This window comes from Syzygium oleosum, unplaced genomic scaffold (assembly GCF_021117445.2).
Source record: "Syzygium oleosum isolate NSW1041296 unplaced genomic scaffold, Sole_v2.1 Sole_v2.14, whole genome shotgun sequence".
In the NCBI taxonomy this organism is placed as follows: domain Eukaryota; kingdom Viridiplantae; phylum Streptophyta; class Magnoliopsida; order Myrtales; family Myrtaceae; genus Syzygium; species Syzygium oleosum.
Window position 1 is genome coordinate 9185608 of NW_026607498.1, and position 13392 is coordinate 9198999.

The 13392-nt window shown below is 46.1% G+C and overlaps 1 protein-coding gene across 1 annotated transcript; it reads left to right on the forward strand.

Moving 5' to 3' along the window:
* Nucleotides 1-5357: 5357 nt before the first annotated feature.
* On the forward strand, nt 5358-9335 carry LOC115692309 (uncharacterized). The gene is made up of 4 exons (XM_030619113.2): nt 5358-6127; nt 6518-7031; nt 8426-8968; nt 9085-9335. Exons 1-4 carry the CDS (start codon nt 5676-5678, stop codon nt 9184-9186), a joined length of 1611 nt encoding a protein of 536 aa, XP_030474973.2. The 5' UTR covers nt 5358-5675; the 3' UTR covers nt 9187-9335.
* The last annotated feature ends 4057 nt before the right edge of the window (nt 9336-13392 follow it).

The window sequence follows — 13392 nt, forward strand, 5'->3', positions numbered from 1 at the left end:
GGTTCCACCCGGGGCACTCGTCTCCGTAAAGCGTACAGTGGTCGGGGAGAAAAGGACTGGACGATTCTTAAAGTCGCATCTTTTCGGTCCTTTCGATGTTTGGAGAACACGATGCCGATGATGATTTTGGACCGTGAATCTGGTTCGATATCGGCCATTGAGTCCAAATTTATAAATTATATAATTACAATCATTATCGATCGCGTACATCTCAGTAAACTCCGCGCACATGCGACCTCATGATTGGCAAGTGCGATTGTTTATAATCCGTGGAAATTGTCCAATATGTCCTAAATCCATTGTCAAGATGCCAATTCAGCTCTAAGCTTTTCAATTTAATCAATTTACTCTTTAATCTTTGCATGAAATTCCGATACATTCTTGCCGGAAATCGCTGACCTAGCCGGCGATGACTTGGACCGTCATATCGGCAATTTCCGGTGAAAATTTGTTAGAATGGCTACATTGAAACTCCGTGCAAAAGTTTAGGACTAAATCAGCAAAATTAAAAAGTTTAGGATTAAATCGATACCAATTAGATAATTTTCTCGTTCATGATTTATGGGATCGAACCCACAAAAGCATTTCCCCCACCCCCCCTTACCTCTTTGTCAATTGAATCAAAACAGAAAATTGAGAAATTCCCACGTAAGAATTTTCTATTGAAACATATAATTGACGGAAATTGGGGCCTTTAAATTCTCGGAAAGCGAAAAGGTGATCTTTCTTCTTTTCTATTTTGCCTGGCTACAGGATGGAAGATATTCCTAGCACATACGATTCACCCTTTTTCTTAGATGTGGACCACATTAGTCTAGGCCCACTTTTGTTAACATTTGATGGAACAATGCCATGTGCAATGCCCCCATTATGCTAGCGATTTTGGTGAGACCTCTAGCCAAATTGCTTCGATTAGAATGCATGGACGAAGATAACCTTCCTTCTTTCTCTTTTTTGGTCAGTAATAGTGAAATTTCGTTATTTCGGAAAAAAGTCCGTTCCCATCAAAAAGTAAAATATCCGCCAAAAGTTTCGTGCGCGACGAGACAACCAATTCGGGACAAGACAACCAAAGAAGGTGGACCTTCTTTCTTCCCTAGCTAATGATTTGTTCTCGGGACCGAGTATAGTGCCGTCAAAAAGCCCGTACATTTCAAAGATAAACTATATTGATATAGACAAATGTGGAATCAAACTAAGTTTTGAGAACGTAGAAATTTAGTTCATTTCCTATTTAACGTGGAGGCGGACTTCACCAAACAAGGATCAAGGGTACTTTTTCGGCATCGGAAACGGCTCCGTAGACAATAATGTGCAAAGTATGGTTGATCAATCTAGCCATCTTTCCAAAAGAACCACTCATTCGATACGGACTTTAGCCTTTTCGGGAATGTCTACCAAAGCTCCAATCATGTGTTGGAGACCGGAAGATCGAGTGATTGCTGAGGAAAACCGGATCTTCAGAAATCCAAATTAATGGGAAATATATTGAATTGTCCTTTGTAATTCTCATGGATAACTTTTCCTAACAAGAAAATTGAACCGTAAGATTAAGTTTATCTACTCGCTCTTTTTCAAATCGAATCGATAGGGAAAACCAATTGCATTAGAAATTTTTATCCTTTCAAATTTATGATTCGACAAAACTCTCGGATTAATTTTTTATCGGATCGAATTAACTAGTTCTAAGTCATGGCGGCTTTAGATGTGAGGGGATGATTGCTGCAACCTTAGGTCTACGCGGGACAGCCTTGGATTTCAGACCGCGCCCCTCAAATCTTAGATTGAGACATAGGGGGCTCAAAGGATGGTGGTGGTGGTGGTGGAGGTGGAAGGCGGCACGGTGGTGATGGGCCTCCTGGGATGGCGGCGAGAAGGCGGCAGAAGGCCGGTCGCGGGCGGAGTTGATGTTGGTCCCTTTGTTGTCTATAACAGAAGAGAAAGGAAGAAGAATTGAAAAGAAAAGAAAAAATAAATAAATAAACTAAAATCTAAAATGAAGTAAAACATAAAAACTAAAAGGAAGTAAAAGAAAAAAAACACATAAAAAAATTCCAATTTGGGAAAATAAAAATGACGCGGATGTCCGCAAAACATAACTATGTCCCTGCCATGCTGTTTTGGCGGTCCAAGTCAACCAAAAAACAGGTGACGTGGCGCTATGCTTAACGGAAGGATTACAATGCACTGAAAATTAAGACCACACGGATTACATTAAACCAAAAAGAAAAATTCAAAGACTAGATTGAACATCGAATAAAAATTCAAAGATCGGTTATGTCATTTCTCAAGAAAAATAATATATTCGTATATCATCAAAGCTCATGTGGCATTTAAGTAGTGCGGAAGTGGTGTTTCATATCACACGCAAACTCACAAAATAACTTTACAAACTCGTGAGAAAGGAAAAATCATAAAATAAATAGAGTCGCCGTCTAGTGTCCACAGAGAGCTAAGCGACACCCTCCCACGGCTAGAAAATATTCAGCGGTTTGCGAGTGTCACCTCACCAAGCTAACGAGTTTGTGTAATTAAAAATTGACACGCGTCTCGATTATGAAAAAAATTAAAAATATGATTTTCTCTCTCTTCATCTCCATCACGGCCACCATCTCTCCGCCCACCGTGGCTATGCCCACCAACCGTCTCCATCCACCGTTCAGGGGGCGGTAACCTCCATCTCCGACACCCCACTTCCCCACCATGGTTGCTACAACGACTTCCCTTCCTCCGCCTTGAATAGTCACGAAGTCTCACTCCCTGGTGTCCCCTTTCGTTGTCCTCCCTTCGAGTTATGTCCGACAAGTTCCCTCTTTGACTCAACCAACACGTATTGACTATTGGGGTTTGCCCTAGTGGCCACACCGTTCTTATTTGGGAAGAGAGAAATAGGAAGGGAGAAGTGGGGAATTTGATTCACATCTTCTCAAAGGCTAGGGTGAGAACGTTTAGTTTCAGACGTTGATTTTGACTCAAAGAGGCAGAGCAAAAGTCTGAAAGTGAGTTGAAAAATTACGATTTAGACAAAAAAAAAAAAAAAAAACAGCACGAGTTTCCTTCCGCACAGCGTGGCCGCGACATATCTAGAGCCATGGCCATGTCTAGATTTGGAATCGCGGAGCCATGGCAGCAACAGACCTTGGAGCCATACCCATGATAGAGTCGCGTCTAGATCTGGAATTACGGTGCATGGCGCGTTAGACCTTAGAGCCATGGTTGTGTCCAGATTGGAGCCTTGGCCACAACAGATTTGGGGTGTGATCGCATCCGAGTCAGATCCGGAGACACCAGCCATAGACGAGCAAGGACAACGTACAACGGTGAACTTCCAGATCTGGCGAAGACCCTTGATGGAGGTGAGCACTAAGACTACAAACTTCCAAATTTAGACATTGTCCATGGCCATGAGCCTTGAAGGCGAGGTTCATGGCGACTCCACCGGTTACTCCGCCGGTGTACGCTCATGGCGGCCGCAATGGCAAATGGAAGTGGAAGAGAGAGAGATGGATAGAGATTTTTAAATATTTTTTTTATCTAGTTCCAAGTCAATACATACATGTCAATTTTTAATTGGCTCGAAGTGAATAAATGCATCCCGCATCAGCCGGTGATGCGACACTCGAAAACCGCCCAATATTTCCTCTTAAAAGAGAAATCATACATCAGCATAAGGAGATATCAATACTTTATTTTTTTAGAAGAAAACTCAACTTGCCATATCGGTACGAGTCGCGAAACCGGTACCAAATCGATGTGACGACCTCAAAATAATAGGAGCCGAGATCGGGCCGAGGGGGAGGATCGGAGCAATTCTCAAACTTCACGGGACGTGCCCCGATAAAAACCCGCCATAATAAGCTTATCCCAAATTAAACCGGCGAATCAGTCCGACACTAATTTGCCAAAAAAGAAAAGAAGAAAAAAACACCCATGAAATGATCGTCACAATAATGGAAGAAAAGCAGAAAAATGATCGTCGTCACATTCACGTGAGAGATGCTTTGCGGAGTTAGATCGGGATCCATTCCAAATCCCCACTTGACGGTCGGCGGATCGGGGCCGTCGATCGGGTGGGTCTAGCGCGACCGACGGACCTCTTCGATGGATGGCTTTGAGGTGACGCTACACGACATCTTTGCATCTGCTGACCTGACCGCCACGGGGTCCGGGCCTCCTGCGCGGTGCGGTGCGCTGTGGGCTCCAGCGCGGCGGTCATCACGCATCACCGTCGCCGTCCACGTGGCAAATGGGGACCCCCCCCCCCCACCCCACCCCACCCCGGTCTGCACCCGCCTCCACCCACAGCTGGCAAAAAAACATCCCCCTTGCCTAAGCAAAAAATGAAATAAATAAATAAATAAATAAAGACCCGGACAACGACGCGATTTTTTATTACTTTCGTTCTAGCAAAAGAAATATTGGGTTAATCTAAAGCTATATATGTTAAAAGACGAGAAAATTCCAATAAGAGCTTGAAGCACCCTCATTTTCTCAAATAAGATCCTGAAATGAATCTTGTAGTAAATAAGGGTCCGTGCAACATGTCAGTCTTAAATAAAGGTATGAAGTGACTATGGCAGTTTTAAAAAAGGGCTTGGCCTCACCGGTTGCCGGCCGGCTAAATATTCTGGTCGGTCAAGGCCATCCCTTGCATGTCCTCTTCGGGCATTGCCGGTGGCTGGCCACTAAATGAAAAAAAAAAGAGAGAAAAAAGGGGAAAAAATTTAAAAAAGAAGAAGTAAAGGATGAAAATGCTCTTTAACTAACCGGAAAGCCAGGCTCTAATTTGAAACAATATCCACTTCAGGTCATTATTTGAGAAAATGAGGACACTTCAATTCTTATTTAAAATAAGGTTCGCTTCGAGTTTTTATTTAAGAAAATGAAAGCAGTTCAGGCCTTTATTTTGAATTTTTCCTAAAACAACGATTCAAAGAATATCTTTATAAAATGTCGATCAAGTCGATACATAATATTTTATTATCGATAAAAATTAAAATTTAAATATTTTCGTAGATAATGAAAACTTTTTTTTTTCATTTGGTAATACAAGCGATTATCTTTAAGAAAATATTTTTCGAACAGTTCGTTTTTCGCGAGATAAAGTATCCCAAAGTGAGACGAGAAATTTTGAATACAACTTACTTTTTAAAGGTGTTCAAATATAATGACAGATTTGATCGGCCCATGCAGCTAAAACCCGTTAATCCGTATAAATCTCTAATTTAAGCATATCTTATCGATTCGCATTCGAAATTATTTATTTGTTTAATATCATCAGTAACTCTACATCTTCTGAGCATAAAGCTCCATCGCGGGCGGTCCTGCAACCTGGCAACAACGCATTTCTCTCTCTAACTCGTCTCTTTCTCTCTCTATCCCTCTCTCTCTCTGTTTCTGCAACTCTCCTCTTCTTCTTCTTCCTCGTCTTCGTCGTCGTCGTCACTCGAATCCTTACTTTTTTTCTGCTTGCTCATCTTCATCTCTTCGTATCGTCTCTTCCCGTCAATCGATTCCTGAAGCCGCCGGCGTGAAGCTCCCCGAATCCGATCGAAGACCCACGAAATCTGACGGCCCCCCCGCTACAATGCGAAACCCCTGATTCCGAGCGAATGCACCGGCGGCGGCATTGATAGATTGAGTGCAGCTTCTTGTTCTTGTTCTTTCTGGGGAAGATGAAGGTGACCCAGAAGGATTCGGAGCGATTGGCCTTCTGGGACCAGATGAGGGTGCCGCCGTCCGGGACTCCGACCGCCGTGCCCGGCATCGGCGGCTCGCAAGCCCGGGCGCTGCCGAGGCTGATGGTGTGGCTCATCCTCTTCGTGTCCGTCACCTACGTCGTCTACACACTGAAGCTCGTCTCCTCCTCCCGTGCCTGCGGCGACGACGAGCCCTTCTCCACCTCCCACCACCTCGCCTCCTCCTCCTCCTCCTCCTCGTCGGCCACCGCCACCGCCACCGCCACCGCCACCGCCGCCAACTCAACCCTTCCCTCCTCTTCGCTGCCGGCTCGCAGCGGCACGGCCCTCGCCGAATCGGAGCAGAGGACGGAGCTCCGGCACATCGTGTTCGGAATCGCCGCGTCGGCCAATCTCTGGGAACAGAGGAAGAACTACATCAAGCTGTGGTAACTACAAAGATTTTTTGCCAGAAATTTCGAGCTCGTCGTTGCTTTTGGTTGATCAGTCCTTGTGGGCTTCCACACTCGGACGAAAACGTCTCGAAATCAGCTCATTATTTTCCCCCGAAAAACTTTTAGCTGGTCGGAACTATGGAATGTGCACGGAAAATGTCGCAGAATCAGCACCGGAAGAACCTCAGATTGGTTAATTCCAATCTGAACACGAATTTGATTCATCATCATCCACCTACATTTTCCCAAATTTAGCTCTTCTTTTGTTGTTTTTCTTAATCGGGCTCCTGTTCATTTCATTCTTCTGGAAACTTTCCTCAATTCAGCTCCTGCCCATCGTCACACTCACTCGCACTCATCGCCACCGACGATTGTTTTCCGCAGGTTCAAGCCGGAGGAGATGAGAGGCATAGTGTGGCTGGACAGCGCGGTGGCGACGCGCGCCGGCGATGGCCTCCCCCAGGTAAAGATCTCGGGCGACACCTCCAAGTTCAAGTACACGAACCGGCAGGGCCACCGGTCGGCGCTGCGGATCTCGCGGATCGTCTCGGAGACGCTCCGGCTGGGCCTGAAGGACGTGCGGTGGTTCGTGATGGGCGACGACGACACGGTGTTCGTGGCCGAGAACCTGCTCCGGGTGCTCCGGAAGTACGACCACCGGCAGTACTACTACATCGGGAGCCTGTCGGAGAGCCACCTGCAGAACATATACTTCTCGTACGGGATGGCCTACGGCGGCGGCGGGTTCGCGATCAGCTACCCACTCGCGGTGGCCCTGGAGCGGGTGCAGGACCGGTGCATCCAGCGGTACCCGGGGCTCTACGGCTCCGACGACCGGATCCAGGCGTGCATGGCCGAGCTCGGCGTGCCCCTCACCAAGGAGCTAGGGTTTCACCAGGTGTGCATCCTCAACGTTTCTTCCCATTGCCTTAGTTCAATGCTCATTCGTAGAAAAGTAACTTGACTTAACACACGTAGAGATTAGACACACGGGACGCAAGATCGACCCATTTACTTTAATTTGCTTCTTACCATGATAAGATTGATTAATTTAAATCATAGAATTAACATAATTAAGATAATCGGATCATTAAAATAGGTCATCATAGCTAAACACTATGTCTACATCGACGCATTGCAATTTGCGAATTACTTTATTAAGACAAGTGCGTCCGCTAACCACTGGCGTCGTATTGATCGAAAGTGTGGTTTCGTGGGTTTGTTGGGTTGGTTTTACTCGGTTGTTGGCGCCCCCTCAGCTTTTCGTCCGGTTTCGGTCGATGAGGGGTCTTTTTTCTCGAACCGGGGTCAGCGATCCTTCAATGACAATGATGGGTTTGAAAACGTGTTTAGGGGGGGGGGTCCTGTTTTAGTGTACTTCTAATCCGGGTTAGTTAGAGATTTGACTTTTTCACTGTCTTATAATTAAGACGTATCTGCGGCGGGTGTGCGAGAACTCAGTGATTGAAGGCGGGGATTCCTCCTCTTCTAGTGGGGGCCAACGCGCAACGTTGTTGCTTTGGCTAGTGTCGGTACCGGGTCGTCGTCGTCGGTCGAGGGCTTTTTGTTGGGTACTTCGGGGCCGGAGAAGGTTCGGACGGTCGTGCCCGCGCTTATTTCGCGCACCCGCCTGATCGGTCGCGATGCATGGCGGTAGTCAAAAGGATAGCGCTCGGCTCGTGAAATCTCGAACCCATTTTCATAATTAAGATTAAGATTCGAATCAAAATTCAAATGAAATTTGATGATTTGTTTAACCATCGGGGCGGTGGCGACAACTTGTCAGGTTGGTCCTGTACTGGGGTACAAGGGGGGTTCTGACTTCTGAGACCCTTTCTTTCACGGGGGGGTCTTAGCCTCAAATGATGCCCGTGCCTAGGTTCCTAGGAAGGGGGCCCCCGGGTGGTGGGCGGGCCCCCCACGCGGACAAGGTTTGGGCCCAACCCGCACGCGCACCGAGGGCACGTGAGGTGCACGCTCCTTTCTTTTGCAATGTGGACCCCGCCCCGAAAGCAGTCAACGTCTAGTCAACACTTTGGGACTGTCGGTCGTCGCTTTCCCCTAGGCACATGCCAATAAAATATTGGCCCCCCCCCAAAAAAAAAAATAAAAACAAATATAATAAGGGAAAATTACTGCATTCACGGTCGAGGTTTAGGAATTTAGCGGGAACATGACCGTTCTGTCGGGTAGATTCTCTTATTAGCTGCAATTAATGTTTCAGCACAATCTCGACTTTGTAATGATATAATTTCAATGAGTTGATCTTGATAGCTGAACGTTTTTTCGCAGTACGATGTGTATGGCAACCTGTTCGGGCTCCTCGCCGCCCACCCGGTCACCCCACTGGTCTCCCTCCACCACCTCGACGTGGTGGAGCCCATCTTCCCGAACGTCACCCGGGTCCAGGCCCTCCAGCGCCTCACGGTGCCGATGAAGCTCGACTCGGCTGGCCTGATGCAGCAGTCCATCTGCTACGACAAGGCGCGGAGCTGGACCGTGTCCGTGTCGTGGGGGTTCGCGGTCCAGGTCTTCCGGGGCGTGTTCTCGCCCCGGGAGGTCGAGATGCCCTCGAGGACGTTCCTGAACTGGTACCGGAAGGCGGACTACACGGCGTACGCGTTCAACACCCGGCCGGTCAGCCGGAACCCGTGCCAGAAGCCCTTTGTGTTCTACCTGTCGAACGCTAGGCTGGACTCGTCGACGAACCGGACGGTGAGCGAGTACCTCCGGCACCGTGTGCCCAATCCGCATTGCAAGTGGAAGATGGCGAATCCGGAGGCCCTGGACTACGTGGTGGTCCGCAAGAAGCCCGACCCCAACTTGTGGGATAGAGTAAGTAAAACCACTTATTAGTACTACCTTTCTATGCTTAATTGTCTTCATTTACGGACTTCTGCGTGTAATCGACGACTCTTAACTTTCGTTCACTTTTCGCCTGTCCTTTGCAGTCGCCGAGAAGGAACTGTTGCTGGGTCGTGAGCTCGAAGCGGAAAGGGAGCATGGTGGTGGACGTCGGCGCATGTAGGGAAGGCGAGATCAGCGAAATCTAGGGGCAAAAAGAAATCTGAACAAAGAACAGTTCGTGGGGTTCCTTAGGAAGTTGGTTAGCTTTCTCCCAAATTCTATTTCCCTCTCCCCAAATTGTTTAATTACATCCCTCCCCCCATTTTGATTATTCATCAAGTTGCCAATTTTGTAAGCGCCCCCCCTTTCCCCTCCTCAAGTGGACACGATTTGTCAATTAGGGAAGGAACAAGCATGTTTATCAATGTACAAAAGGCCGCAGATTACACGTACACCCTTCGTATACCCTTTAAGAAAGTGACAGTTTCGATTACTAAATTTGCCTTTGTCGAGCAGCAAAGTGCGTGGGGCATGGCGATCCATGGCTTGTGGCGCCTTAGATTCCAAAGGACTGTTAGGGGGTCTTTTCAATCGGACCCCCCTCAGCTTTTTCGTGTTGTGTTTTGTTTCGTTATCCAATCTTCGCGATGTGTTTAGCTCGGTCGGATCGGATTCCCGGACAAAGCGATGTGGCCGAGGAGACATAGTTCGCCCGTTTCTCTCTCTTTCCTTTTGATCGGGGGCTGTTTTTTGGCGTTTGGTTAAAAGGTAACATTCTTCAAATAATTGAGGTAAATTATTAGGGGTCTTTCCAATCGACCCCGGTCGACTTTTTCAAGTTTTGTTTTGTTATCCAATCTCCGTGATGTTATAGCTCGGTCGGACCGGATTCCAGGACAAAGCGATAAGCGATGCAGCCGGAACGACGCCCGTTTCTCTCTCTCTCTTATTTACATTAGTTCGATCGCTCAACTGCTCTTTGCTCGAAAAACAGGGGCGTGCTTTTCCGACGTCGACGTCGATGGACATATTCGGTGGTGGGACATGTCCGGGCATCGACCGCCGGATCCGTTGTCGTATCCTCACTCACGTGACGGCACCGACCGACACGCGAACGGTAAAAATTCGATGAGGTCGAGTCCCGCGGTGACAGGTTTGGCCAGGACGCAAAATGGACCAATCATGTGGTGTCCGTCGCCCGGAGCGATAAAAGTCTCTTTGCAGTGGGTGAGCGCGGGACCCATCGACCTGCTGCTCTCCTGTTGTCACTGATTGCAATTGTGCAAAAGAAAAGTGTCGGTGGCTTCGATCAAGAACGAAGGAAATTAATGGGTGTCGGAGTAGACCAGGGGGCCTTCCTTCAGGTTGGCATGCACCAGCAATCATCGGGACATCGATGAATGCAGGCTTCGTTCGACGCTTCAACCCACTAATCAATGGTCTAGAAATGGGAAAATGACGTAAATGATTTTTGAAATTTAATTCAATTTGTAATGCGATTTTTAAGTTTTTAATTTGTTCAACGTGGTAATATGTAACGTCGTCTCCGAACTTTTAATTCGTTCAATTCTGTCTCTGAACTTAAATTAACGAAATGATAACATCGAACACTAACTCGAACACGTACCAAAAGCTTATAGATCATATTAAACAAATTAAACTTTAAGAACCACTTTGCACATTGGGTCAAAATTCGTGAATTATTTATGTCATTATCCCTTTAGGTTGCGTTTGATCGATCAGATTCGAATTGGGATAGGATAGGATAAATGGGGTTTAAAATTCTCCGCACATCCTCGGATTGTAAAAATATCCTATCATATGTTTGGTGGAACCTACGAAAGGATTTAAAATATTTGAAAACAATCTTTGAAAATTTTCGAGAATTCGCAACTGATGATAAGATTGAAAATCTTTCTCTTTTGAAAATCTTTAAAAATCTTTGAAAATACCATCACCAACTTTGCTCTTCCTCCTGTACACCAGACTCAAACCCTCTCGACCACGTCTCTGGGAAGTCAACCTCGGGAGCATGACGTCTCTCAATCGACACGAGTTCACATAATTTTGGGATGGCCTCGTGAAGAGCGAGGGGCACTTCTTGTGGGTTGTGCGGCCAGACTCCATTGCCAAAGAGAGTTGCTAAGAGAGGCAACATTGGAGAAGGTGCGCGTTGTGGGATGGGCCCGCAAAGGAGGTTTCACACCACGATGCAGGTGGAACTCAACGCTTGATAGCGTGGTTGCCAAGAAGCAAATGATGTGCTGACCATTTGTCGTCGACCAGCAGATGAACAGCCGGCTCATGAGTCATGCGTGAAAGGCCGGCTTGACATGAAGGACATATGTGACTAGGATGGAAAGGATGATTTATGCAAACCAGACACAACGGTCGTCTTTAGACCCCTTTTCACCCTTACTCGTCGGATCACAATCGCCAGCCGGCGATGATGACCAGCATGGTCGAAGGTGACGGTGATTGTGCGGTGGTTAAAAGTGACGATGATAGGTAATTTTGGTGATGGTCTTCGTTCAAGCGGTGCGGGCGAAGCAATATGCGAAGCGTCACTTTATCACTCTTTTAAAAGATAAAATACGAATTGTTAGTAATTTTTAAATTTTATATCCAATCCGGTGTTATCCCATCCCTTAGGCCGGATTTCATATCCGGCATTTTATCCGAATTTATCCGATCCGGAGAGAACATCACCAAACATCGAATAGGATAATTTGTTATCCTATCCGGACTCAAATCCGGATTACCAAACGCAGGCTTAGAAAACCAACCGCGTCCTCTTCTAAACATAATCTCATTTGCACAAATCAATATTTATTGGGGAGGCCAGACGCGAAGCATCCAATTATTTACGATTGACCCGATTGACCAAATGAAAAAATATCGGCCTGGTCCATTCAAGATGACACAGCTGTATGAGGAGAACGAGCGTGTCGGACCGGTCCCAAGTCGCAACTTCCCCAACTTGGATACGACTATGAAGATGGGACAGTGTGACCTGTTATATGAAAAACTTATAAGGTTGCTCGGCTTTCAATCTACATTTCAATTATTGTTCATTCGTAAAGTCAGATTTGTTTGAGTTCGATCGATCTAAGTTCTGTACACGTGCTTTAGTCTGGGGATGGACGCGCAAATCTAGCCTACCTTGATACGGAAGCTACGGAGGAAAATTATTCTTAATCTGGACTACAGCATGTTGGATTAGCTGTATGCATTCCGTGACAAATCGTACCCTCTTCTTAAAGATCCATGCAGTTTCAGCAAGATCCCGGTTTGGAGGACGTGAATTTCGGTTCGGTTCGGTTCGGTCCGGTTGACGGAGCCGGGTCCCTCTATTCGGAGGCCCGTAGAACCGGCCCGAGAGAGGCCCAAAAGGCCCTTGTTACATTCCAAGAAAGTTGCTTGTTTCGAACCTACAATGGACCCCCCAAGAAAGAAAAATCAAATGGGTCGTCACCCATTTTCGAAATACAGGATTTATTTTTCTCGACACATTTTTTTTGGAAACCCAAAACGAAGAAAATGAAGGATTGGATAGCAAGAACTGCACGAGTTGAAAGCACACATGGCCCTTTCCTAAAACAAAGTGTAGGATAGACTTGTCGCGATACGGTCGTGGTAGGTTAAACTAAGTGAGACTTGGTGTTATATCGAGGTCCACTTGATTACAGTTTTGAACTTTTTATAGGCGCGACGGATGTAATAGGTTTACTCCTGCACACTGAATCGCCCCGAAATAAAGTGGGCTTGACTCGACATTTCGTTAAGGGATAAGTGCATTAGAAGTTCTGAAATTTGTTACGTAAATGCAATTAAATCTTAAAACTTTCAAAAAGTGCAATTAAGTCCTAAAACTTGTAACGAAAGTGCAATTGAAACTTAAAACTTTCAAAAGGTGCGATCAAATCCTAAAATTTGTCAAATTGGTCCACTCATGTCCTTTCACTAATTGCACTTCTTGAAAATTTTAGGACTCAATTGAACTTTCGTGACAAGTTTTAAAACTCGATTGCACTTTCGTGACAAATTTTAGGATTTGATTGCACTTTTTAAAAGTTTTGGGATTCAATTGCACTTTTGTGATAAGTTTTAGGACTTCCAATACATTTATCCCTTTCTCAAAAAAGACATTGCATAAGCCATAAGTTTTTTTAAAAAGACATTCTCAAAAAGACATTGCATAAGCCATAAGTTGCCATGACAAGATTGCAAAAATTGTATGAGGTGGACCGAAGGCAGGAAGAAAACCGTCGAAAATTGGAGGGAAAATTTGACACCATTCATATAGTATGAGATAATATCGGCCGCGAAGGTCTCAATGCCTGCTTGTCCTCACCCGCAGTTGGCGACGGAAATTGACCTTTGCCCTATGAGAATTGGAGGCTGTGAAGGCA

Coding starts and splice junctions, on each gene's coding strand:
- LOC115692309 (XM_030619113.2), top strand. CDS start 5,676: ATGAAGGTGACCCAGAAGGATTCGGAGCGATTGGCCTTCTGGGACCAG. Junction 7,032..8,425: donor AGGAGCTAGGGTTTCACCAG/GTGTGCATCCTC, acceptor GTTTTTTCGCAG/TACGATGTGTATGGCAACCT. Junction 8,969..9,084: donor ACCCCAACTTGTGGGATAGA/GTAAGTAAAACC, acceptor TGTCCTTTGCAG/TCGCCGAGAAGGAACTGTTG.